Below are 20,757 nucleotides of genomic sequence, written 5' to 3' on the forward strand. Positions count from 1 at the left end.
GCATCGTGTTCGGCGCACGCACGCGCACGAGATGTTTATTTGAACACAAGGGGTTGGCTCATCAGTCATACATTGTACTTCTATTGCTGCAGTTCCCTATTCAGTCTTCATGTTTAATTGCACATCAAATGCTTGAGTCATTTTATCTGCTTTTATTGTCTATATCAGTATTATTGATATCATACAACATAATTCGGACAACGAGGCAGGAAGGTGAAACGAGCGCACAGAGCATTCTTCTGAAGCCAGGGATCAATTCAAATCCACTCCGCTAACCGAGATCAACTCACAATCAGCTTCCTTTCTTTCTAAGATGTTCAGATCATTCCATTTCAGTGCAACAGCTTATGAGGAAGAAGATAATAATACAGTCGTGAAACATAAACAGATACTATCGCCGTAAAATCAAATCAAACTAAAATCAAAAGAAAACCCAGACGGCGGTACTATTTTTTCCCTCTCTATAGCAAAGAACAGGCATCATGAGACCCAAACAATACAACAGATAAAACAAGCAGAAACACATCATTATAATTCATCATAGCAAACAAAAACAAAAGACAGGAATTTATTCAAACTCGACTGTCTCGGCCTTGCCGTACCAGTTGCTGTCGTTGTCCTGGTAAGTGTACGACACAACAATCTTCTTGCCGATCGTGGTGCCGTCCTCGACAACCGGAGCAGCCTGGCCACCGTAGTTGTATCCGTTGCTGCCGGCCTCGGTCTCGTACAGGAAGGTGGCGGTCGTGTTCCAGGGACCGGCCGGGGACTGCGAAGTGATGGCGTAGAACTTGGAGTCGGCCCAGTTGGTGAAGAAGACAAGGACGTAGGCGTTGTGGTACTTGGAGTAGAACATCGAGCCGGTCGAGAACGGCATCTCACCGGTGAAGACGGCCTTGTCCTTGTTGCGCTTGGTCGCATCGGGAGGGCTGCTCGACCAGCTGTCGCTGCCGCCGTCGTAGTAGCTCCAGGTCGAGGTGTCGTAGATCGTCGCCCGGGGAACAGACGCAAGGTGGACGTCGTACTTGTCAGAGTAAGTGGAGTCGAGTGCGTACATGTAGACGACGTTGTTGACCAAGAGCGAGGCAAACGCGCCGTAGGGGTAGGTAGTCGTAGTCATGGAGGTAACCTCGCGGCGAGTGACCTCGAGCGCGCCATCGCTGATCGAGTAGTCGGCAACGGTGTAACCAACGGTCTCGGAGTACGACGAGTTGGCAAACTTGACAATCGACCAGACCTGCGAGGCATGCGAGTCGTCGATGGGGACGCAGGGTCCGAACGCCCAGAGCGCGTAGCGGTCATCATCGTACTGGGTCTCCTTCTCCTCGTCAGTCCATGGGATCGCGACCACGACCGTGCCGTCGTGCTCAATCGAGATCTCCTCGACCGAAGCAGGGTTGGACGAGTCTCTGCTAACGACGACCGAGTTGGACGCCGCGCCGACAAATGTGCCGTCGGACTTGTACGCGAACGAGTCGTCAAAGAACCAGAAGAAGTACTTGCCGATCGGGCAGATCGTGGGCAGATCACGGTGAATCACCCACGGACTGTCGGGATCGCTCAGCTTGCCTTTGTCGGAGTGGCTCGAGACCTTCAGGTGGTCGTGCTTGCAGCTGCCGGAGATGCGGTAGGAGTCTGAGACTTGGTACGAGAATCTGTCGCCAGAGACGGAGGGGATGGTGAACTGTCGCTGCGCGACGAATGAGCTTGATGCAGAGCCAAAGAGACCGCGCTCCTCCAGAGGAGCAGCAGATGCAAGAGAAGCCAGAGCAAGGGTGGCAGCTGCCAGTTGCCGCAAGTCGATGAACATTGTAATAGTGTAGGGGAGGAAGAAGATGCGAAGGAGAGGAGTGGTCAAGAGAAGCAGTGAAGAGAGGTGGAAGCTGATGATGAGAGGGAAGGGAAGAGGCGCACACGGCTATTATTTATACCAGAGAGCAATTGGTATATTTTGGCTCGGGCCATGGTGGACGAGGTAAAATTGAAGGGGGCGGGGCCTGAGAGAAGGGGCCGAGGGGGGTGCGAACCAGAACTAGAGGAGCGGAAAAAAGGCTGTACCTGAACACAAACCCAGTAATTTGGGTTTCCAGAGGTACGAAGCGACCCGCCCCCTGCGCCGCCTCAGGTCTGAGATTCGGTACCCGTTTTTCTGGTTGCAGTCCGCTTTCCTGTCTACGCGTAGCGTTGTAGGATTATGATGAGATCTGAGTAGAGAACGCGTAGAATTGTTTGTTTGGGAGACGAGACCTGCCGGCTGCGGAAAACAACGCAGAGCGGTCTTGAGATGACTATCAAACAGACGCGTATTGCAATTCACAAAGGAGAATCAAACACCTGAATTAATTCGAAACCAGGCATGAGAGAAAAAAAAAGAAGCCGAAGAAGCACGGATTTTGAACACGAAACCAAGCCTAATCTCAAGCCTGCTCGTCCCCTGCCCGGCATGAACCTGGAAGCCTGCGAGTATGGTGAAGCAAGGGGAGTCTGTGGAATGCAAGGCTGAACCAGAGCTAAAAGACCGTTATTAAGGTTCGATGTGACTCATTGGGTTAGGGATCTTTTATCTACTCAGCGACGCGCTTGGACCCTAAATTTGAGCGAGACCCTGAGACACAAGAACCTGCGTAGATTTTGACCGTACCCGCCGCCGACTCTTCCTCGGAGCGCCGTGCTCCTGCGCTGCTCTGATCACTTTTTTATTAAAAACACAAGAGTAGGTAAATTTGAGCACCCTGTGGTTTGTAATTAAACCCGGGAAACACTCCGAAAAAAGAAAAAGAACAAGAAATGGAATGAATTTAGAGACCGCCGTGTAAGCGATCTGCTCTGCTCTCTATCGTATCCTCGTTTCAGCAGCGAGCGAGTAAACTCACACGATTGCCGCTGCTGGATACGACGACTAATGCTGCAGGCAGGACAAAAAGCAAAAAGCAAAGACCGGCGGCAGCAGCAGCAGCAGCAGCAGCTTGATGCTAGTCTTCGATTCGAGGTGTAGGCCCGGCGGTAATTATTAATTCGTTTCATTAAGATGAACACCGCGTAGAATATCTCCTTTTTTTCTTCTTCTTCTACCTGAAACTAGTAGCCACGCATATTCTACAAAAAATGCACAAGGATTACCATCAGTTAATAAACAGACCCCGCCTCCAGCATATCTTCTCTTCTACTACCAGCAAGACTAAGAGCGACCCTGCAGAGCGCAGCCGCTGCCACTTTGGCGTCAGTACGCAGCAATACCTCTAGACAGCAATCAACTAGTAAATCAATCAGTTGACTTATTGTCAGGCAACATTAGCTTTTGCACGCGGTCCGACAGATTGGACAAGCTAGCCTGCCGATTCTTTCACTGTAGCTCAAGTCAATGGGGGACTACCAGACCCCGGCCTCGGGAGTAAAGATGCTCGTCGTGCTCGAATACCGTGCGCAGTGTGCCAGACCGTTCTTTTCTTCTACATGCTATTTATCATACCTCTCAGCGATCGCCGCCATCGTCGTCTTCGTGGAAGAGAGAAAAAATGATGTGTCATAACCGTATTTCCGCTAATCAAACTCCATGAAAACCATCTTTTTCATTTCCTGCCGGCAGCTGCGGCGACGAGCGGCGCGAACTGACGAAGAGCCTACGCCGCCTTTTCCTCACCTCTTAAACCTTTCCAACCACATCGCCCTCCTCTTCCTCCTACTGCAGGAACAGGCTGGGCTTGCTTTTCTCTTCGGAGTAGTGCTTCAGACTATCCAACACTCGGGATCCCGGCCAGCCTTCCTAACTCCTCCATCCCACCTCTTGTCCTGATCTATCACCAACATGCTACAAATTATTAGAATAACATCTGCTGATCTCTGCTGGCTAGCTCTCGATTTTCCTCTTATATGCCTGGTGACCGGAGCAGACTGCACGCATCCACAGCCTTGGGCGGGCTGCTTAAACCCGGTCTCTCTCTCGTGTACTAGAGCAAACTGGCCGGTGCTCTCCCAGCCAGGCCGCGCGGTGCTCTCCCAGCCAGGCCGCGCGCTCCACCCCCTCCCCCATCGCCCGATAATCAGGGTCGGCTCGGCTCGCCTCGTCTCGTCTCTCGCTACCGCGCTGGTTCCTTGGCTTCTCCATATCGATTATCTAAACTAGGCGACTTCTATAAAGCAATGCACCCACACTTTGTTCTGTCCTTCCTTCCATTTCGATCGTGCAGAGAAATCAGCTTCTTCAGGCTGATATTCCTAATCCTTTTTGGTTCGGACGGAGGACAACCGTCGCGCTACGTCGTCCGCACTAAGCAAGCATACGTCAACTCAAGAAACGGATGTCACGATTTACAACTCTAACGTCGTCGGCCCTCCCTCTCCCTCAGTACTTTGAGTTGTTCCCTGTCGCGTGGAGTAAGAAACAGAGTAAGAGCAAGAGTAAGAGCATCAGCAGCACGCCACGCTCACTGATAAGCCGTCTGGGTTATTTTACTTAGCCTATCGTATCCCCTCGTCCTCCTGATCAGCGCTGCATGACAGATTAACTGCCTCTGCTAACCTGCTTCGTCTGACGTCTGGCGACTCTGGACGCTCAATTTGCGCACGAGGTTGAGACTCGCTCACGACAATAGACTTTTCCTTTTTCCCCGGCTCGAAGCTCAGTCGCTGGATGCCCGCCTGTCTCTCTCTGTCTGTCTGTCTGTTTGATGATTTTCATCATTTTTAGTTTTATTGCAGGACGTCGGACACGAGCGAGGTCGAGTAGAGTTCTGGGCCTTCTACAATAGCTGCTTCTGTCTGCAATTGCAATCAGAAAAGCGATCATGTTAATCTCTGTTGATCAATGATCCACCGACGAGGCAGTAAGTGACTTCTCGCAGCAGTGCTTTTTCGTACAAAAGTGGTGATGACCTTTGTTTACCATCAGGGCGCGTAGATGTGCGTACGGATAACCTTCGTGCACCGATTTCTCATCTGACTTGTCAGGGACCCAACAACCCGGATGGGGCCCTGCGGAGCTTAATGGGCGAGAGAAAGTAGGTTTAGGCCGCCAGCCGACTGCTACCGTCGGAGTTTCATACCAGGTGTCCGTACCTACAAGTCGGTTCTCTAGTCGGGAGCTGTCGTTGGTCGCCTTTCAAATCACCGGAAAACATTAACTAGAAAGAAGCGGATGGCTATCCTGCAAAGTTCTGGAGGTGAGGAGGCGCACAATTGGGTGGGGTCTGTGGTCGTGAAGTGGTGATCAGGCTTTGGTGGGCCCAGCCTCCTCGCTCCCAGTTTTCTGCAATGATCTCGTTATCAGCCCCTGTGATCTGTTCCCTAGCTCCGTACGCCTCGGCTATCGTTCTCGTTAAACACAGTCTTTGTCTGCGCTCTCTGCTGATCTGCGCTACGACTACAATCTCATCAACATCCAGAGACCGTTGTGGTTGCATACGCGCTTTCATATTCATGTATATCATGTTCTATGGCTCAAACCAATGGTAGTCTGTAGTCACAATCGCGCTTTTATTCGTGTTTGTCGGTACCGGGTCTTTTTGAAAAACCACATCTGTCAGATTTATAACGCAGCAGGCCAAGACTAAGAAGTGATTGAGCGGGCATACCGAGAGAGACCCGGGAGGACCCTCTTCCCGTTTTCCGGAGGGTGCCCAGGCCATTGAGAAAAGCCAATTCATCTTGGAAGAGCCTGCTGGCTGCTCCTGCTCCTCCGCCCTCGTTTGCCGTACCTGCCACCCACCCACCACGGATTAGAATTCGAAAAAAACACAAATCCTAATCTCGCGGCCGGGGCCCTCCGAAAGTAAGACCGCTTAGAACTAGACCCGCACAACTCTAACGCTATTAAAGTTAACAAAAAGCTGCTACTACTTGAAACCGCAGGGCTGCAAATAAGATTTTCACGGCTGCTTTCTCCAATGCTGCACCTGCGCTCGAGAAACTTGGGGGGGCGGGGAGGACCATGCTGGGCGGTTGACGCTGCTGCAGCCACTGTACTGCGCTGCGAGAGAAGAGCCAGATAGGCCCTATCCACCATCGGTTAAGCCGCCGTTGGGAGTGATGCTATATATCCAGGAACCAAGAGCGCCGCAGAGGCCTCCCTCTGGTTTAATATTCGAGTACACGATCAGGCAGCCGTTGCGAAGTTCGATATAAGATCTGCGGGCGATCTGGTTGTGTTAGCCTAGCGACCGACCGTACGTACGTATGCTCCTTGCCCGGTCCTCTCCACCGCCGGCTTCTCACTAGTTACGTGATTCCCCGACACCGAAAACCCGCATAGCCCCTCTCGCTTTTGCCTGTTTTCGTCTTATTTGACATTCTGTTTGACACAATGGCAGGCATTAATACTCCTCTTTTCGGTGCCATGCGTAGGACTCGGCAGGCCGTCGTAGGCAGCTCTTGAGTTTCTGCTAGTGCTGCCGGTGTGAGCAGCAGCGAGGCAAACAAGTTTACGCTTTTCCCGTTTCAGTGTGACAGACACATCCCGCAGGAGGATTAGCTTTCTGCTGTGTCATATTTCTTGATGATTTGATAGGTGTCTACACGAACACCATGAGCTACTGCAGAGTAGAACAAAAGCATAAGAACAGAAAGCATAAGAGGATAATTATACTGTTTTGGATAACTAATGGATTGTCAGTCACGGTTCCCCGTTCTTCTTTCTTGCTCTGCTGACGCGTAATAGACTCGTAATATCTCTCTCTGTAAGTCCGATTATTCACTCTGTTCTAATGCTTCGTGATTTGCGCTCATTCAGTAAAAGATATCAGATTTCTTTCCATCCCTGATAGTGAGAGTTCAAGCTGAGACAAAAAAGCGATAATTATCCCCTCCTCCAAGATCACCATAATTTATTCCCACCCGCCGTAAATCCGCACCCTTCGATCTATGAATTTTACTTATTTATCTAATTATTTACCTGGTTTGATTTTTGTTCGAGCCGTGGCTCTGGAATCTTCTCTAGCTGGGTATCGAATGTTTCACTGGCGCGGCAGGGGCGAGGGATATCTTTCTTTCTTTGTTAAATAACCAAATAAGCCGGTCACTGCCCGCTATATGACTTCACATCTTCTTTCAGTTGCAGCAGGCTCCTGCAGTCCGCCGCCGCCGCCGCTACCGCTGCATCAACTGAGTAAGAAAACTGGACTACCTGCTTACACAGCGCTAGCAAACTTATTCTTGAAGTCCCAATTATCAATCATCAGGAGAGTTTCCATTTAGCAAAAATGGCAATTACTAACCAACCTTGATACACAGCAGAAAGTGAAGAAGTCAGAGAAAAGGTAAAGATCTAGCTAAACTCTCGAAAAAAATTTTCAGATTGCCATACTACTAACTTTCACTACTCCTTTGCTGCAAGTTGGACTTGATAACGCAATGTGTGGGAATTTCGATATAGAGCTGATAGTTATTGGTCGCCCAACATTCTAAGAAGGAATAATGGATTTGATACATTACAAACGATATTCAATCTTCTCCGTCTAACTATAGTTTACTACGGATTGGTAACAACAAGGACAATAACAAAAGAAAAATAATCCTTATCAACGCTCCGGTTCTTTCCTCTTCTTTCCCAAACGGGAAAAACAAAAATAAGATTGTGAGCAGACACGACCAACTGTTCTTGAACAGAAAAAAGAAATCCACGACTGCGCGCAATCCCGAAATTTATTCAGATATCATATCGCCGCCGTATACGAAAGAAACCGTTGGCTCTTTTCCGCTCCCGCTGTCTCTCGGTACTGTCGTCCGAAAACATTTGTTTTTGATTCCGGTGAAAGTTTTGGTTGATTGTTATCTTGAAAAAATATCGCCTGCTTTTTCTGAGCACGTACAAAATACATCTCCGAAAACCCGCGCATTTTCATTTCTCTATTTGTTCAAGCTGTACCTCCGCATTATATGTCGCTCTCAGACCGCAGTAGTAAACGGTGTGTATAAATCGGAAATCACAGATAAGCAGTAACAATGACGAAATTGACTCATTCACTCTGCCAAAGACAGCATGTCAATACCATGAGCCTCCGGCTATCATTTCGACAGGCGCCATCCAACAGAAACGAGGAAAAAAAATTGCGAAATAAAGCGAATGATGTCTGAGACAGCTCTATTGACAGTGACAGCAGCTAAAACGCGCAACGCTCTGCGAGTGTATACCTATTTAGGCAACTGAATGCCCGTCATCTCGGGATACACCCCATTGTTCACAGGATGTCTGATTTGGAACTACTTTGATCCGCTAAGCGAGTAGCCGTCGTAGACTGCTTTGCTGTTGGGAGCGCGATAGTTGACGGTGGCGGAATTGCGAGATGTTGAGTTGGCTAACGGGTGTGCGGTTCGTCAGATACGTGAACCGAAGACTTCAATCACAGGATACCAAGAAAGCACGCATTCAATAGCAGCACCTCTGGGTAAATAACATCAACACTAAAGCTATTACACTATACCAGAACTTATGAGAAGCAATCTCATATGAGATGGAGAGCAGATTCAGCTTCCGCCATTCGGTCGCGTCCCATCCGGTCACGTCGCGTCTGATGCTACTCGTATGCTCGTGACGGGTACTCCCACTCCGCCGAGAGATGCCACTGGCCGACATGGAAGGTTGTAAACATTTGACCGTAAACACTACTCAAGACGACCGGAAGCTGAAAGCAAATATAGACAGTCCGCAACTTCTTGATGGAGTTAAACTGGAAGATGTCCAGCACGCGAATTGGGACATTGCAGGTCGTGCTTACATAATCAAAGCATAACTGCAGCACAACGGTTTGCATTGCAGCTCTAAACACGAAACCCCGCGGCACAGCATAACTGCGCAAACCCAAGCGGTTACCGCGTCAGTGTGGTGAGCCAGCCACCTTGTTTACATTCCACAACGGCAAGCTCCCGCGCCCTCTCTCGCTTCACTTCACAGCTGTTCTAACGTCGCCGTGGAAATTTGCAGTCTCTTTTTGCTTTTATTCACACTACTCGGTGGACGTTTAGAATCAGTACTGATCTGAATTATATAAAGTCTTCTGTTTACCAGTGATAACAAACAATAGAGCGCGATGTTTTATTCTGAGACTCTTCTCCTGAAGAAGGTATGTACCTTTCACTTATCAGCAGTTCATGAGAGATACTAACCGCTTTCTTGTGATAGGGACCTCTAGCTCGTGTATGGCTAGCTGCTAATCTTGAGCGGAAACTGTCGAAAGCGCAATACCTGCAAGCCAGTATCGAAAAGTCAGTAGGCGCGATCGTGGGTCAAGATGTTGCGCCTATGGCACTCAGACTGTCGGGCCAGCTTCTGCTTGGTGTTGTCAGAATTTACGGTCGCAAGGCCAAGTATTTACTTGACGACTGTAACGAGGCGCTTATAAAATTGCGAATGGTGAGTATTCGTGGTCACTCATGGGATGTCGAAGGGGGACTTGACGCTAACATTTAATTTCCATCCTGATAGACCTTCAGCAAGGGAAACGTCGATCTCACAGCCAGCGCAACTGCAGCGAACCCCCAGCAGCTTACTCTTCCCAACACTATCACCGATCTCGACCTACTGAACCCTGATCCGTCGGCGATTCTCGGTCTCAATGCCGCCGATCCCTTTGCTGAGCCATCCGGTGCGACCGCGGCCGCCTCGGGCGCGCACACGTTAGCTGCCGAGGAAATTACACTACCCGAGCTGCAAGACTCGATTGAATATGCGAGAGGGAATAACATTGAGGATGAGCTGGAAAACATGGGCGACGACGACCTTGTGCTTGACACGGGCGAGTACTTGGAGACTTCTGAGGGGCAGAACCAGTTGCCGGAGATCAACGACGATAATGCGATGGATGAGGATATTCCGTTGGATATGAGTATCGAAATCGGTAGAGACAACGAAGTCAACCCTGATCAGCTTGAGGATTATGCGTTGGAGCTCGGCGACGAGCCCTTACTTCCTCCCGAGGAAGAGCCCGAAATGGCAGATGTTGACCGGGCTCCTCGCCTCGAAGACATGGATATGTCGGAGATGGAAATGCCCAGTATGAGACAGGATGATGATCTGCTGGTTGCTGATGCTGATCAGGAGCGAGCACCGACTCAGAAACGCGCACCTCGTCAACACAGGGTTAAAATCGATACCGCTACCGAGCTCAGAGGCGCCTACATCAAGGACATGCAAGAGAACCGTACTGGTATTCTCAAGACGTATCCTACACTTCCCTACTCTCGTGACACTGTCACCCTTATTGAGAGCTACGAGAGCCAGGGTGTCTTTGATTTGATTTTCAAGCCTACGTTTATGAACGAGGCCCTCAGCAAGATCTTGGAGCCTGAGCTGCTACCTAACACTCCCCGCAAGAGAAAGTCGTCGAACGATGGGGAGGATGCCGAGGAGGATCAAAGCCCCAAGAGAGCTCATATGGAGGAAAACAGAATTGTAGTAGAGGAAGAGGATATGTATGCCTACGAGGATGTTCCGGTTATCGACTCTCGCTTTGATCTTCCTCAGGACGACATTGAACTTCCTCGTGAAGACGACGGTCTAGAACTCGATCTTGCTGACCCGTTCTCTTCCGGAGATATCAATGCAGAGGGTACTGAGGCGGTTGATGCTGCCGCTGAGGAGGAGGAAGAGATGCCTAGCACTCAAGCCGTTAACGGTATTTCGCGGAATACCAAGGAGGCAGTTGCGGTCCTTGTCAGCGAGCTGTCTAACCAAGACAAGGTTGACTTCCAGTCTCTGACGGTTGACAAGCCACGAAGCAAGGCGGTCAAGCTGTTCTTTGAGACCTTGGTTTTGGCCACGAAGGACGCGATTGAGGTTGAGCAGAAGAACCCGTACGGACTCATCGATATCTCGGCGAAGGATGCGTTGTTTGGCAACGACTGGATTGACGCGAATACCGAGGTCGCGCCGTCGCAGGTAGTGGCTTAGATCACTGAAAGATGACGGAGGAGAAAAAAGTGATGCAGTCATCACAAATTCTGCTTGCTTTGGGTCAGATGATTGGGGTGTTTGTATTCTAGCTGGCTGTTATGTGCTCTTTTGTCAAGACATCTTCTGTTATCTGGTTAACCTCTAGACAGTCGATGGATTTATGCTTGTATTTTTATATCAGTTAGTGATTGTATTATTAGGCTTGTTACTGGGTTGCCGTTTATACGTTTGGTTAATTCTGTTTTGTTTGTTTGTTCTACTTTCTTGCTGTAAGACCGGAATATATAGTCAGCGATATTAGTTCTCAGTGTATGGTTTATTAACTTGATATATTACACAAACTCGACCTCTCCAGCCGCGATAAATTTCCTGATTGTTATATAAGGCAAGACATAGATATTCCCTTTCCTTAGCTCGATCGAGTCTTCTTTGTTGATAACCACCTCTCCGGGAATATCTTTCAGTACACGGATGAAGATGACGTCGTCTAGGTCTGGTTGGTCGACCATCTGTAGGATCGGCGAGTTGTCGTCTAGGCGCTGGATTTTGGGGGTGCTCTTGAAGTTGGAGAGGAAGCGTTGGTCGTATAGCCGTTTTAACTGTGTTGCTCGTCTTTTGTGTGTCAGTGCCAGTTTGATTGAAAATGATTAGAGGAAGTGAAAAGAGGACATACCGAACGACGAAGCGTTGCTCAGCTACAGAGAGCTTTTGCCGGACGTCAGAGTCGTCTGTGGATAGATACATGTAGTATTTATCAATCTTGTGCAGCCTAGCCCGCACATACCCGCGAACCAGAAACTTGATTCTCTCCAACTCCGACTCAACCAGCAGCAACTTGAGCTTACTCTGGCTCGCGACCTCCGGATCCGCCGTCGCCATCTCGATAAACTCCACCTGCTCGCGCAGCCGGTCCGTCAGACTGTTCATAAGCTGTTCGTCGTAGGGTAGGATGTCCGGGCACGTCCGCTCCGAGATCCAGAGACGCACTAGTTTCGCAAAGTCTTGTTCTTTCTCATACTCGCGTGTTTTCGAACTGCCTGGTCGTTGGGCTGTGGGCGCGCCGCTGCGGAATCGGTAGTCGCGGTCGAGGTTGTCGATAAGATCGTCGATCTCGGCATCGCGATCGTCGGTCGCCATATTCTCTCTCTGACTGAAATATAGCGCGTGTATGTATATATTTCGCTTCACAAAACAAATAGATTATCATATAACTCCTTGACTCGTCGTTCGTCGCTGCTCTTCCAATTCTTGATTGTTGACACCCCTCGCGTCGAGACGCGTTTCCAAAGTTTTTGAAAGAGGCAACTGGCCGCAGTCAGCCACGTGATATCACGTGACTGAAGTCCGAAACTCCCAATGAGCACATTCTGAGGTATTTCGCCGCCGGCTGTCAGCATCGGCGCTTGTTGTTCAGTTATCGCTGATTACCAGATTTTCTGTCCACCATCTCTCATTAGTTGAATCGATTTATATTGTAGGTCGCAAGTTTTGGGATGTTGATTGATAGTTTGAGAGGACTGGACTAACGCTGTTATCTTGCTCAGCACCATCACAACAATGTCCGAGAAAGTCGCCTACACCAAGCTCGAGTCCGACGAGGTCCCGGCCTACGAGGAGACCGAGCAGGCACCTACCTACGAAGAGTCTGCCGAGGCCGAAGCCCAGCAGCAGACAGAGGCCAGACACCAGTTGCGCCGTGGCCAGATTGCCGGCCGCATGCTGGCTATCATGCTTACGATGTTTGTCGGATCGTTCGTTGTCGCTAGCGTTGCTGCGCCTTGCGGGGGGTGGTAGATTGTGGGATTGGCGCACGATGATGATTATCGTTGAGTTTACGTTTTGTTGATGCTTGCTTTGATATGATTTCCATTTGATATATTGGGTATTGGCTCTGGAGTCTAGGGCGGAGAAATGGGTTATAGCGCTACTTTTGTTTATCGGCTGCTTTTTTGTTTGCGAGCTGCGGGTTCCGTCTTATCTTCAGAACGTCAGCTTGGACAGACAGAAGAGCGGAAGTTACAGAGTCTGATGAATGGCCGCGGTGGTGCTTTGAATTTCTGCTATGAATTATAGGAACATTGCTGTCACATTTAACGTTGGTATGTAATAATCAACTTGGTATTATACAATATGCTTGTAATTTTGGACGTAGAAGAGGCCGCATACTCTGAGCCTCTATCGTTCCACTTACGTAGCATAATCTACGCAATTGTTATCGGCCATACAAAGAACACAGCAACGAAGATTCCGAAGAAAGCAAATGGCACCCCGAATGTGAAGAAAGTTACCTTCCCACCCCCTGAGAACTCCCTCCACCCCACCACCACTCCCACAACTTCCCCGGCCGCCAACCTGAAGCCAATCGCCCGCTGTTCAGGACTCTTCTATCGTCGCATACGCATCAATTGCGAAAAGTAATGTCAGATTCGGAAGCAGAGGTCAAACCAGCAGCAAAGCGCGCACGCGGACGCGGCAACGGCAACAGCTCGTCAAAGGGAACCACGAAATCAGCAAAGAACAAGACAGCTGCGACGAAGGAGGCCGAGATGTTTCCCCGCACGCAGGGGCTGAAGATGTTTGTTGGTGCTCATGTTAGCTCTGCGAAAGGTTGGTGTGCTTGTGAATTGTTGAGGGGATTGCGGTGATGTTGAGTAAGCTAACGCGCGGACAGGTGTTTTTAATGCAGTCACCAATAGCAATCGGACCGGGTACCTATTCTCCTCTAATAAGCACTAGGGAAGCTACAACAGGAATATAGCGACATCGACTGACCTATCTGAAATAGCGGGAACGCGTTTGCCCTTTTCGTAAAGCCACAAAGAAGATGGACTGCATCACCACTAAAGCCAGAAGAGATATCTGAGTTTGGGAAACTGGCCAAAGAGCTCGACTACGATCTGAAAAAGTACTGTCCCCGCATCTTCCTCTTTCCACCTTAGTATGGATCAAGCTGACAAAACGCTCTGGCGGTAGACACGCGCTTCCTCATGGCTCTTACTTGATCAATCTCGCGAATTTGGACAAGGATAAGAATAAGCAGGCATACGACGCGTTCTTGGACGAGCTCAAGAGATGCGAGCAGCTTGGAATCGGTCATTATAACTTCCAGTATGTTTCAATACCACTCATATCGTCCTTTCTTATCGACAGTCGCTTACAACTATTGATAGCCCCGGCTCAACTCTGGGAAACGATCGCGCAACCGCGTTAAAACAACTAGCCACCAACGTCAACCGCGCAATCAAAGAAACCTCCTCCGTGAAGATCGTCCTCGAAAACATGGCCGGCCATGGCAATCTGATCGGATCCACATGGGAAGACCTCAAAGAAGTAATCGACATGGTCGAAGACAAGACTCGCGTCGGCGTCTGCATCGATACATGCCATACTTTTGCAGCGGGCTTTGATATCCGGACGCAGGAGCTGTATGATAAAATGTGGGAGGAGTTTGACCGAGTCGTCGGGCTGAAGTATTTGTCATCTATTCATCTCAATGACTCAAAGGCACCGCTGGGGAGTAACCGCGATCTGCATCAGAATATCGGACTTGGCTTTCTGGGACTGGAGTCCTTCAGAGTGGTGAGTGCTTTTCTCTTTCAGCTATATCTGCTTTTTCAACTATAGCTGCTTTCTAAATCGGGTTTGTGCTGATAATCTCGATAGCTCATGAACACAAAGCACGTAGAGGGCTTACCAATGATCCTCGAAACCCCAAACGGCGAAGACGAAACCGTCTGGGCGCGAGAAATCAAGTACATCATCCCCCGCTGCTATCAATATCTCATCATCAATACTGGAAAGCTAACTTCTTCTCCAAGGCTGCTCGAATGGCTGATAGGAAAATCCGCAGACGATCCGGAATTCATCGCCAAGCGCGACGAGCTGTCGAAAAAAGGCGCTGCGGACCGGAAGGTGCAGGAGGAAAAGAATACTAAAAAGCAGGAAAAGAAGCAGGATAAGAAACAGGCTCAGCTGTCGTTTAAGCGCAAGAAGGGGAAGGGGTCTGACTCGGAGAGCGAGTGAAAGCCTCTTTACGGCAATACAAGTCTATCAAACAAATTAATCATCCTACGCATTTCTGTACCTTTCCGTAATCATCTTATTAATCATACATCAACATCTGGCCTGTTAAGCACCACAGTCTACACAAATTTCTGGCTATCCAACACAGCCTTGATAATGCTCTCGCTATCAGAAGCCTCGCTCACCAGCTTATCCACCTCGGGACCCACAAACTCGGCAAACCGTGCCCGGTCCTGATCAGTCAGATCGTCGATCGTGGTAAATTCAGGGTCGACTAGTGAGCGGAGTGCTTCGATGACGGCATTACCTAGCCTTCGCTTGTCTTCGTCCGTGACAGCGCTGGTGCTGCCAATAACCGCCGCCCAGTCTCGCAGGTTTCCTAGGATGAGAACGCGGACGACTTCGGGACCCATCGCGGTCAGACCTGAGAGTGCGCCGTACTGCGTACCGGCGGATTTGGAGGTATCCATAAAGGCCTTCAACAGCGTGCGCGTCACGCGCGGCTTTAGAGTGTGATAAGTGTCGCCGTATTTGGTGCAGACTTGGTTCAGCAGCGAGGCGGCAAAGTCACGGACTTTGTAGTGTTCTTCTGTTGACGACTGCGAGGTGCCGATGCGTTTACCGACCAGCAGTGTAAGAATTGGCGGCATTATAGAGTGGATCTGGATCAAAAGTTAGTCAAACCAATCACAAACGCAACAAACAGACAAAAGGTCACGCACATATGGTTCTATAAATATTGTCTGATTTGTGAGAAGTTTGTGGAGCACTTGAAGCATCAGATACAACATCGATGCATTCTTCAGGTTAAGCCTGATCTTCTCCGCCACGAACTGTATCAAATAGGGGATCAACTGATGAAGCCCAGGATCATTTCCAAGACTGTTGAGCACTGCATTCTTCATAGCCGACGTCGAGGACTCCTCAGTCAGCGCTGCAACCACACGGTCGTAGTATAGCTGCAGTTCTCTGGACAGCGCGTGCTTCACCAACGGCTTGACTTCGATCTCGGTCGAGCTCACTCCCGGTTGACCTGGCGCAGCAGATCTTCCCTCGGAAGGCTGAGGATTTTGAGGGATTGCAGGTTGAACTCCTTCGATTGCAAGCCAGTGGGCTGTATAGGGCTCTGTTATTGTCTGTACATTAATGAAATGATGTAAAGTCTGAGCGTACCTGTGAACGAGACTTCTCGTGGGACTTTTGGTAGGGGCATGTTGATTATCCTTTCAAAGTCTACTTCTTCATCATCAATGTAGTATAGAGTCTGTCCTGGTCCCAGAACTGCTTCCCGGAATTTGATAGGTCTTGTCGAATCGTATCCATAGAGGGGCTAGTTTGGTATCCGTAAGCATCAAATACCACAACATACTCGTCATGTTTGAATATAATTACCTCAAGATTAAGCACCCGGAATGCATGACTGATATCCTGAGTGGTCAAAATAGTCCGCTTTGAATGCTTCATAAACTTGGTGGCCTGCTCGAGAACCTCGTTTATCCGATACTCCACATCCATCGCAAGGGACTTGCTCACTTCCTCAGAAAGGTTCGCAATCCCAAGACTCTCGGCCACATCTTTGACTGTGTCGCTCGGTGACCACAGCGTGTATGAGTATTTCATAGAAGAAGAAGAAGACGACGCCATGTTTAGTTTGCTGTATGTTTGTCTTCAAGTTCGTCCGTCCTTATTTGAATATAGTTGGGGTGATCTATCGCGACCAAAACGAAAGCAGTAATCAAGCACAAGACCGTCTCATTAAAAGCTCAGCGCCCTCAACCGATATCTTCTTCTTTAAAATAATATCAGCTCAGTCAATCCAGCTATTCCGTGGAGATGATCCAGTCCAAAGATGAGCTTCCGTCTCACTTTACATCGATCCTTACAGTAAACCTTAATATCCTATGTCCAGGTTAGGGTAAACAGCTTCGCACGCGCAGCGCGTCTTTCTGGTTTGTTTACATTCGGCCCGCCAGTCAGTCAGACAGCCAGTCTTCCAACTGTATAGATTCTCACTGCGCGCTACTTCTCTCTCTCTTCTGCCAATACTTCTGTTTAAGTAGCTTGGCAGCGAAACTTAGATATTTTTTATATCTGCTTCTGGAGCAGGACATAAATAGCCTATTGTTGGCATATTTAGTTCTTGTTTCTGTTTTTACTGCTGTTTCTGTATTATCTCGCTGGCGGTCTCTTGTCCGAAATCCAAGATTACTGGACAAATAGCAGATCAGATCACCTCTGACTGTTTGATATATGTCACACCCACAGACCAGCAACTTGAAACGGAAATCGAACTTCCCTTCAGCGCCATCCCCGTCACCATCAAACCCATCGGCGCTTCGTTCTGATCGCGCAGAGAGCCTTTCGATCCCTCCCTCTCTTCCCCCAGACGGTAGCCAAATTGACGCTACTCTACTGCTTAACCCGCGAACTATGTCTAATATCTCATGCTTGCTCCAGTCTGATCTGCCGGCATATGAACTCCCCGCGATCCAAGAAACATCAAAGCAGACCGAGTGTACCACATTGCAGCCTTCGACGTCTTTGAGGTTGGAGGTAATGTCTGGTAACGGGACAGTGAACGGAGCCGAGCTGGCGCGGGCGCGCGAGCTCCAGGAGCTACATGATCTGCTTGAAGATACGGAGCTTGTACAATTTGTGAGGATTGCTGATTGGACTGTTGATGATCTTAGTATTTTGATCCGGGCTAAGATGAATGATTTGGTATGTTCTTATTTTTCACTTCATTGTTTCTTCATTCAAGACATCTTAATAACACATTTACGTCTTTAGTCTTGGCCAGTGATTGCAGATATTATCGGCGACGATAGAACAGTAGGCGACTGCAAAGAGATCTATTTCAGACTCACTTTGTTCTGGTATGTGTTGATTATAAGAGCTTTCTTGGAGCCGAGCTAATTTTGAACCTTCATATTTTTCAGCAGGCGCAGGAGGGCCATAAATCAAACATTGCAGTCGATCGCATCTTCTGCACAAATTACTAGACTAGAGTCTCCGATTGAGCCTCCAGCTCTGCCTTCGCAAAGAGAAGATAATGTTGAGGAATCGCCCTCTGCTTCAGCCCTTCAAATCGTCCAGTATCAGTCCGCTGTGACATCTCGCCCGGCCAGACAGCAATCCCTTGCGAAAGTCTCACCTCAAAAATCTCCTGCAAAGAAAACAGTCAGGAAGCGACGTGGGACTGGCAGTGCGACATCACAAGTAATCGCAACTGCTGCGTCAAACCTCGCAGCGGAGTCTTTGGAGTCAAATGATCGCCCAAATCAAACCGCGGAGATTAAAGGAGAGACAGAACAGACTCCCCATCATACAGCGCATTCCGAGCTCAATTCTGAGGAACATCCTCCGGCGGCTCGGCCGTCTTTGGCTGAAAACTCAGCGAAGGATACCGCTGCCGGGGCCGAGAATTCTGCGGCACAGACATTACTGTCTGCCGCATCAATCACCGAGACCGCGCCCGACAGTCTCAGCAGAAGTCCGAATCAGAGAGCGGGTCAAAAGGTTACGGAGAAAGTAAGGGTCGTATGCCCTCCTTCGACATCAGGACAGCAAACCGATCCTGCTGAGACAGGCTCGCAAGAGTTATCAGGGCAAACCACGTCTTCCCAGCCAGGCCCTGAGGACTCCCCAAGGCAAACCACTCCATCCCTGCCCGCTACCGAGAAACCTCTAGGACGAACCACCCCGTCCCAGCCAGTGACTGAGGAATCCTCAGGACACATGTTTGGGTCTCCATTTAATGACCTGGAGTCAATCGCTGTCGAGTTCCCGGCAGGCGCACGAGTCATCCGGGTCAGCGCTATCGATGAGACGTCCAGCGTATCCAAAAATGAAGTGCCTGAAGTGCCCGAGACTCTGAGAGAAGTTGAGCTCAATAGCGGTCCATCCGTGATTGAACGGCCAGTTGGCGAATCGCCGCAGAACAAGGAAATGAGCTCCGCATCGGGCCGTTCGCAGGCTGCAGCTGATAGTGGTACCGATGTCACAAAAAGGTTTACCCTTATGTCTAAATTTCAAACTCCAATTTATGCGACTGTTCGCTCAGGAGAGATAAGTCTTTCCAGATTTCCCGAAAAGCTCTCACTTGAGCTTCCGAAGAAGGATCTTCCAGAACAGAAGGCGGACGACACAAGTTCTGTAGAGTCGAAATCCATTGAGAAGCCAGAGTTCAAGAAACCGTCGATAGCCAAGCCGCCAAAACTGCCATTGCTCTCGACCATGCGTCCTCCGCGGTCACTTTTAGCAATCAGAGATGTGGATGACTCGAGAGGCGAGTCTTCTCTTCACGGGTTTAGCTGGAATCGTAACGAGACCATAACTCGCAGAAAGAAGTCTACGAAAAACGAGCGGAGTCGGCAGAGTGTTATTCGTATGATCAGAGGGGAAGAGGAACCGGGATCGACTCGGCGTGAGAGAGTTGATTATGACGGTGATTCATTTGAGGATGCTGAGACGAGAACTGATGTTGATGATGGGGAAGTGGAAGACGAAAGATTGGATACTGATGCCACAATATCTGTGCCCGATAGCAGCGTGGACGAAGACTCTGAGATCGAGAGCGGACGAGCTAACATAGTGCACGTTGATTTCTGTGATTATAGGACTAATACTGAGATCTATTTATTGGGCAGTGTGCTAACTCGATGTAATCTACAGGAAACCGATGGGCAACGCTAAACTCAACAACATCATGAGAGACAAAGACCTGGTGTCTACGATCGTGACGCTTCGTAACGAAAACAACAGGTTTTCGGCACTAGCACACGTTCTGAGTGACTATAGCGCGACCGAACGCTTGACCGCCGATTTGATTGAGAAAGTCTACAAGCGCGCGACCAGAGGGTTGACGTCTGCTACTGCTGATATTACTGATAGGGAAGAGCTGTCAGATGCCACTGCAGCAAAATCTGGCGACGATACCATCGATGAAGATGGAGATGATAAACTGTAATAGCATTTGCGAGGGGAGCTGATAAGTGGCTTCCTGTTTCTGATACTGATTCTGTTTCTGATTTTGTCTGTGCTCAATGTTAACACCACGATGCTTTTATCATACTCTAGGTATTCACTCGGCGAATCTGAGCAGTACGATCTGCTAGAGCTCAAAAACCGCAACGCCCCTCGGGAGGATGTGCTTAAGAAGTTCCCAAAGCATGATGAACACGCTCTCCTCGAGTACTACGAAAGCTTAGAGTTTGAGATGCTGGGGTCAAGACGGCAGCGAGGATATGTGCCGACGAAAGTGTATTTGCGACAGGTGAGGAGAAGAGACAGTATCAGCTTCAGCAGCAAGAAGAAGAAAGATGATGGTCGTCGCAAGAATAGTAGCGTTGGACGGCCAGCAAAGAAAGCGCGACCCAATGCGGAAAACAGCAAGAAAAAGACAGAGACAGTTGCGCCGTCTGCTGACGCGAGTTTGACTGATAATGGATATCTGACAAGTTCTGAAGAGGGTGAGATTATTGAACCCGCGACGCAGAGGACTTCTGGAACTAAAAAGACGACAGAGACTTCCCAGCGCGCGAATGGTCCAACGTCTGATTTTAGGATACTGTTGAGACTTGCGAAGAAGCCTGAGAGTCCTGTGTCATCGCCGCCGTCGACGATGTTGAGGTGGAGGCGTAAATCTGCTAATCATGCGACGCTGTCAGCGATCAACCAGGGCACAGAGACCTTGATCTCGGGTGTGCAAAACAGCCAGGGGGGTACGACATCGAGTCCGGTCCAGTCGAGAGGTGCGGTGAAGAAAAAGCCTGAGAGTTCTGTGTCATCGACGCCGTCGATGATGTTGAAGTGGAGGCACAAATCTGACAATCGTGAGACGCTGTCAGCGA

General features: G+C 49.3%; 7 protein-coding genes across 7 annotated transcripts; 4 read left to right on the forward strand and 3 right to left on the reverse strand.

Annotated features, from left to right (window-relative positions):
* Positions 1–568: 568 nt before the first annotated feature.
* Positions 569–1,810, reverse strand: BZA70DRAFT_269209 (uncharacterized protein; the record flags this gene model as incomplete). Its single annotated transcript, XM_064911204.1, has 1 exon — positions 569–1,810. One exon carries the CDS (start codon positions 1,808–1,810, stop codon positions 569–571), a length of 1,242 nt encoding a protein of 413 aa, XP_064766376.1.
* A 1,823-nt stretch (positions 1,811–3,633) lies between these two features.
* Positions 3,634–4,211, forward strand: BZA70DRAFT_77550 (uncharacterized protein). Its single transcript, XM_064915394.1, has one exon. It carries the CDS (start codon positions 3,806–3,808, stop codon positions 4,121–4,123), a length of 318 nt encoding a protein of 105 aa, XP_064766377.1. The 5' UTR covers positions 3,634–3,805; the 3' UTR covers positions 4,124–4,211.
* A 4,590-nt stretch (positions 4,212–8,801) lies between these two features.
* Positions 8,802–11,183, forward strand: BZA70DRAFT_297114 (Rec8 like protein-domain-containing protein). Its single transcript, XM_064914554.1, has 3 exons — positions 8,802–9,053; positions 9,113–9,343; positions 9,416–11,183. Exons 1-3 carry the CDS (start codon positions 9,021–9,023, stop codon positions 10,877–10,879), a joined length of 1,728 nt encoding a protein of 575 aa, XP_064766378.1. The 5' UTR covers positions 8,802–9,020; the 3' UTR covers positions 10,880–11,183.
* Positions 11,184–12,260, reverse strand: BZA70DRAFT_283475 (uncharacterized protein). Its single transcript, XM_064913442.1, has 2 exons — positions 11,556–12,260; positions 11,184–11,494 (listed from the first exon to the last, which is right to left on the reverse strand). The coding sequence occupies exons 1-2, from the start codon at positions 12,017–12,019 to the stop codon at positions 11,215–11,217; spliced, it is 744 nt and encodes a 247-aa protein (XP_064766379.1). The 5' UTR covers positions 12,020–12,260; the 3' UTR covers positions 11,184–11,214.
* Positions 12,261–13,023: 763 nt separating this feature from the next.
* Positions 13,024–14,965, forward strand: BZA70DRAFT_77669 (Apn1 protein). Its single transcript, XM_064915396.1, has 6 exons — positions 13,024–13,489; positions 13,554–13,590; positions 13,668–13,787; positions 13,856–13,990; positions 14,053–14,461; positions 14,546–14,965. Exons 1-6 carry the CDS (start codon positions 13,300–13,302, stop codon positions 14,903–14,905), a joined length of 1,251 nt encoding a protein of 416 aa, XP_064766380.1. The 5' UTR covers positions 13,024–13,299; the 3' UTR covers positions 14,906–14,965.
* BZA70DRAFT_77915 (uncharacterized protein) lies at positions 14,965–16,731 on the reverse strand. The gene is made up of 4 exons (XM_064915399.1): positions 16,298–16,731; positions 16,079–16,235; positions 15,628–16,019; positions 14,965–15,567 (listed from the first exon to the last, which is right to left on the reverse strand). Exons 1-4 carry the CDS (start codon positions 16,547–16,549, stop codon positions 15,025–15,027), a joined length of 1,344 nt encoding a protein of 447 aa, XP_064766381.1. The 5' UTR covers positions 16,550–16,731; the 3' UTR covers positions 14,965–15,024.
* A 121-nt stretch (positions 16,732–16,852) lies between these two features.
* Positions 16,853–19,782, forward strand: BZA70DRAFT_77672 (uncharacterized protein). Its single transcript, XM_064915397.1, has 3 exons — positions 16,853–17,626; positions 17,696–17,781; positions 17,845–19,782. Exons 1-3 carry the CDS (start codon positions 17,156–17,158, stop codon positions 19,598–19,600), a joined length of 2,313 nt encoding a protein of 770 aa, XP_064766382.1. The 5' UTR covers positions 16,853–17,155; the 3' UTR covers positions 19,601–19,782.
* The last annotated feature ends 975 nt before the right edge of the window (positions 19,783–20,757 follow it).

Source organism: Myxozyma melibiosi (assembly GCF_037950935.1).
Source record: "Myxozyma melibiosi strain Phaff 52-87 chromosome Unknown BZA70scaffold_12, whole genome shotgun sequence".
In the NCBI taxonomy this organism is placed as follows: domain Eukaryota; kingdom Fungi; phylum Ascomycota; class Lipomycetes; order Lipomycetales; family Lipomycetaceae; genus Myxozyma; species Myxozyma melibiosi.

Excerpts from the sequence above, each read along its gene's own strand:
- BZA70DRAFT_77550 (XM_064915394.1), top strand. The coding sequence starts at position 3,806 with ATGCTACAAATTATTAGAATAACATCTGCTGATCTCTGCTGGCTAGCT.
- BZA70DRAFT_297114 (XM_064914554.1), top strand. The coding sequence starts at position 9,021 with ATGTTTTATTCTGAGACTCTTCTCCTGAAGAAG. Across the intron at positions 9,054-9,112 it reads AGACTCTTCTCCTGAAGAAG|GGACCTCTAGCTCGTGTATG; the intron begins GTATGTACCTTT and ends TTCTTGTGATAG. Across the intron at positions 9,344-9,415 it reads CGCTTATAAAATTGCGAATG|ACCTTCAGCAAGGGAAACGT; the intron begins GTGAGTATTCGT and ends CCATCCTGATAG.
- BZA70DRAFT_283475 (XM_064913442.1), bottom strand. The coding sequence starts at position 12,019 with ATGGCGACCGACGATCGCGATGCCGAGATCGACGATCTTATCGACAAC. Across the intron at positions 11,495-11,555 it reads GAGCAACGCTTCGTCGTTCG|ACGAGCAACACAGTTAAAAC; the intron begins GTATGTCCTCTT and ends GACACACAAAAG.
- BZA70DRAFT_77669 (XM_064915396.1), top strand. The coding sequence starts at position 13,300 with ATGTCAGATTCGGAAGCAGAGGTCAAACCAGCAGCAAAGCGCGCACGC. Across the intron at positions 13,490-13,553 it reads TCATGTTAGCTCTGCGAAAG|GTGTTTTTAATGCAGTCACC; the intron begins GTTGGTGTGCTT and ends ACGCGCGGACAG. Across the intron at positions 13,788-13,855 it reads CTCGACTACGATCTGAAAAA|ACACGCGCTTCCTCATGGCT; the intron begins GTACTGTCCCCG and ends CTCTGGCGGTAG.
- BZA70DRAFT_77915 (XM_064915399.1), bottom strand. The coding sequence starts at position 16,549 with ATGGCGTCGTCTTCTTCTTCTTCTATGAAATACTCATACACGCTGTGG. Across the intron at positions 16,020-16,078 it reads ACGAGAAGTCTCGTTCACAG|CCCACTGGCTTGCAATCGAA; the intron begins GTACGCTCAGAC and ends AGCCCTATACAG. Across the intron at positions 15,568-15,627 it reads CAATATTTATAGAACCATAT|ATCCACTCTATAATGCCGCC; the intron begins GTGCGTGACCTT and ends CTTTTGATCCAG.
- BZA70DRAFT_77672 (XM_064915397.1), top strand. The coding sequence starts at position 17,156 with ATGTCACACCCACAGACCAGCAACTTGAAACGGAAATCGAACTTCCCT. Across the intron at positions 17,627-17,695 it reads GGGCTAAGATGAATGATTTG|TCTTGGCCAGTGATTGCAGA; the intron begins GTATGTTCTTAT and ends TTACGTCTTTAG. Across the intron at positions 17,782-17,844 it reads TTCAGACTCACTTTGTTCTG|CAGGCGCAGGAGGGCCATAA; the intron begins GTATGTGTTGAT and ends CATATTTTTCAG.